This window comes from Kryptolebias marmoratus, linkage group LG13 (assembly GCF_001649575.2).
Source record: "Kryptolebias marmoratus isolate JLee-2015 linkage group LG13, ASM164957v2, whole genome shotgun sequence".
Lineage (NCBI taxonomy): Eukaryota > Metazoa > Chordata > Actinopteri > Cyprinodontiformes > Rivulidae > Kryptolebias > Kryptolebias marmoratus.
In genome coordinates this window covers 24,016,836-24,019,815 of record NC_051442.1, presented here as the reverse complement: position 1 = coordinate 24,019,815, position 2,980 = coordinate 24,016,836, and the positions used below count along the sequence as shown (strand labels likewise).

At 37.0% G+C, this 2,980-nt stretch overlaps 1 protein-coding gene across 3 annotated transcripts in view; it reads left to right on the top strand.

Moving 5' to 3' along the window:
- The window catches only part of panx3 (pannexin 3), a 17,360-nt gene that overhangs the window by 8,562 nt on the left and 5,818 nt on the right, over nt 1-2,980 (top strand). For all 3 annotated transcript variants that reach the window (XM_017437057.2, XM_017437055.3, XM_017437056.3), the window contains exon 4: nt 2,445-2,659. In XM_017437057.2, coding sequence (XP_017292546.1) covers nt 2,445-2,659 — 215 coding nt within the window. The remainder of the gene's footprint in view (nt 1-2,444; nt 2,660-2,980) is intronic.

Below are 2,980 nucleotides of genomic sequence, written 5' to 3'. Positions count from 1 at the left end.
ATTCTAATTTTCTGATATGATGAATTTGAGATTTTCATTTGTTGTCATTTGTAATCATCAAAATTAAACAAAATAAACATTAGAAATATATGAGTTTGTATGTAATGTATGAATATAATAGACAAGTTTCACTTTTTAAATGAAATTACTGAAATCAATCTACTTTTTCATGATATTCTAATTTTATGACCAGCACCTGTATCTTTAATGAGGACTGTTGCAAAATATTCATACTAGTGCAACTAATTTAGTCCACAGTCACAAACAGGAGAATTCTGCCTCTTTTTTTGCAATAGTCCTATCCTTGTTTCATTATTGTCTGTGACTCTGGTTCAATTTGTATCGAAAGTACAGACATCAAACTAGACAGCAGTTTTTAAATTGTGTTGATATGCCAAGTAAAACTAGAGTTATGATGAATAATTTACACCACATCTTTTTCTGAAAATCATCATCATATTTAAAGCGTGTTAGAGTGAGAGGCAGCAGCAAGACAGACTGAGATTGAGAATCTCTGATAAAAGCCCACTATCCTCTATCCGATATCACCCCCAATGCTGCCTAACAAAAAAACACAGTTCTCCATTCTTTCTGAGGCCCAAAGTTATTAGTCAGGTGCCAAAAAATCTGCAGGAGTCCAAGGCTTGCAGCCAAATCCAGTAAGGGATGATCCAAAAGGCGAGGTTCAAAAACGAGAAGCGAGGTCGGTTACCGTGTGTCAGAGTCCAGGGAGGTATCCGGCTGGGAGAAGGCAAGGCTCGTGGGTTAAAGATTAGGCAAGGGTCTGTGAACATAGAGTCAGGCAGAAACTGTGGAATAACGCTGGACATTTACTTGGTCAAGACCGTTCAATAATCTAGCAACTAGTGGCTGTGGACAGAGGACTTAAATACAGGCTGTGGCAGGTGAGACTAATGGCAGTGATCGTGTAGGCATGGAAACAGGGGCGTGGCATGAGACTGTGATGACTGTGGAAAATTACTGGTCTGAGGCATGACTGAGAGCAGGAGGCATAGCAGGAACAGAGGAAGCTGTGACATCTACATCACCCTCTCACCTGGAGATTAGTCAAATACAAGTACTGACTGAGTGTATTGAACAAATCAACCATTGTATGTGCCTGAACTTTCTTCAGCTCAACTAAGATAAAATTAAAGTAGTAGTTTTTAGAACTAAAAGATAGCAAACACCAGCAGTCCCTTATGCTAAAAAGCTTTAACAAAGCTTGACACCTTGGTATGACCATGGACTCTGACCTGAGTCTGAACAGCCAGATTAAGACAATTACACAGATGGCCTTATAACACCTGAAGAATATTGCTAGAAATAAAGGACTGATGTCTCAGCAGGACTTTGAAAAACTCTACCCTGAACTTATCTTTAATATCTTTACTTGACTATTGTCACCAAGTATTTACTGGTATTCCTAAAAAATAAAAAAATCACCAGACAGCAGCAGTTGATCCAAAATGCTGCTGCTCCAGTCCTCACAAAGGCAGAGAGTTGATCACATCAGTTTGATTCTGAGGTCTTTGCACTGGCTTCTTGTTGCTCAGATAATTGATTTTAAAATATTGTTGCTGGTTTAAACAGCAATAAATGGTCTGGGTCCAAAATACATATTTGATCTTCTGTTGCACTATGAACCATTGAGATCTCTTAGGATAAATTTGACCAATCATGCAGAAGCTGCATTCAGCTTTTATGCACCAAATTTCTGGAAGAAACTCCCAGAAAATTGCTGGATCACTTCAACTTTGAGTTCCTTTAAAACAAGGTTGAAGATGTCCTGTTTGCTGCTGCCTTTGATTAAAGCAAATTGTTATTTTATGCTGTTTTATATTTCTTTGTCATTTATTACAGTTCTTTATCACAGCTTGTTTGTAATTTTTAATTTTATGAAATGTTCTTTCTTGAAAAATTTTTAATTAAAAATTTTTATCTTTCTGTATTTTTTATTGTTCTACTGCACTTTGTCACAACGTTTTTAATTGTTTATGCAAAGCACTTTGAGTTGTCCTGTTGCTGAAATGTGCTGGGCAAACAAAGCTGCTTTGCCTTGCCTAGCAATACATACTCTAAGCCAGTACTGTCTTGTCTTGGTCCTCAAGACACACTATCCTACATGTTTTAGACGTTTCTTTGTTTTGACAATTTTGCTTTAAATGTGCCCAGAAAAAACAGAACCATGTTGCAGAGTGGCCCTCAAGGACCAGGAATGGGCACCACTGCTCTAAGTGTGACACCTCATGATTGTGCATAATGTTATTTTCAAGGTTTGACTATAATGGCTGTAACCTTTTCATTTTTTTTTAAATATAAGATGATCTTTGTTTAAAACTCTTGCACGGAAGACAACAGGCAATGTGTATTCCATCAAGGACACATTTTTTTTGCTCCTTTTTTATCATATTTTAGACATTTCTCTCCCCTTGCCCTTTCAGATGTTTCCTTACTCTCTTCTGGCCATGGCAGTCCTGATGTACCTGCCAGCTCTAATCTGGCGCCAGCTCGTCACCCCTACTCTGGGCTCAGACCTACTGTTCATAACTGATGAACTGGACAAGTCATACAACCGCTCAGTCCGACTGGCTCAAAGCATTCTGGATATGCACCAGAACACCAAGAACCCACTAACATTTCAGGCTGAGCTTCAGAGGTAAGAGGTTTTTGTTCCTGCTGATGACACAAACATTTATTCCCCCATATTAACCTGTCAGATTATATGCCTCTGTATGTACAGGTGCTGGTCATAAAATTAGAATATCATGAAAAAGTAGATTGATTTCAGTAATTTCATTTAAAAAGTGAAACTTGTCTATTATATTCATACATTACATACAAACTCATATATTTCTAATGTTTATTTTGTTTAATTTTGATGATTACAAATGACAACAAATGAAAATCTCAAATTCATCATATCAGAAAATTAGAATATTACTGAAGACCAATAAAAACAAAGGATTTATAGAAATGT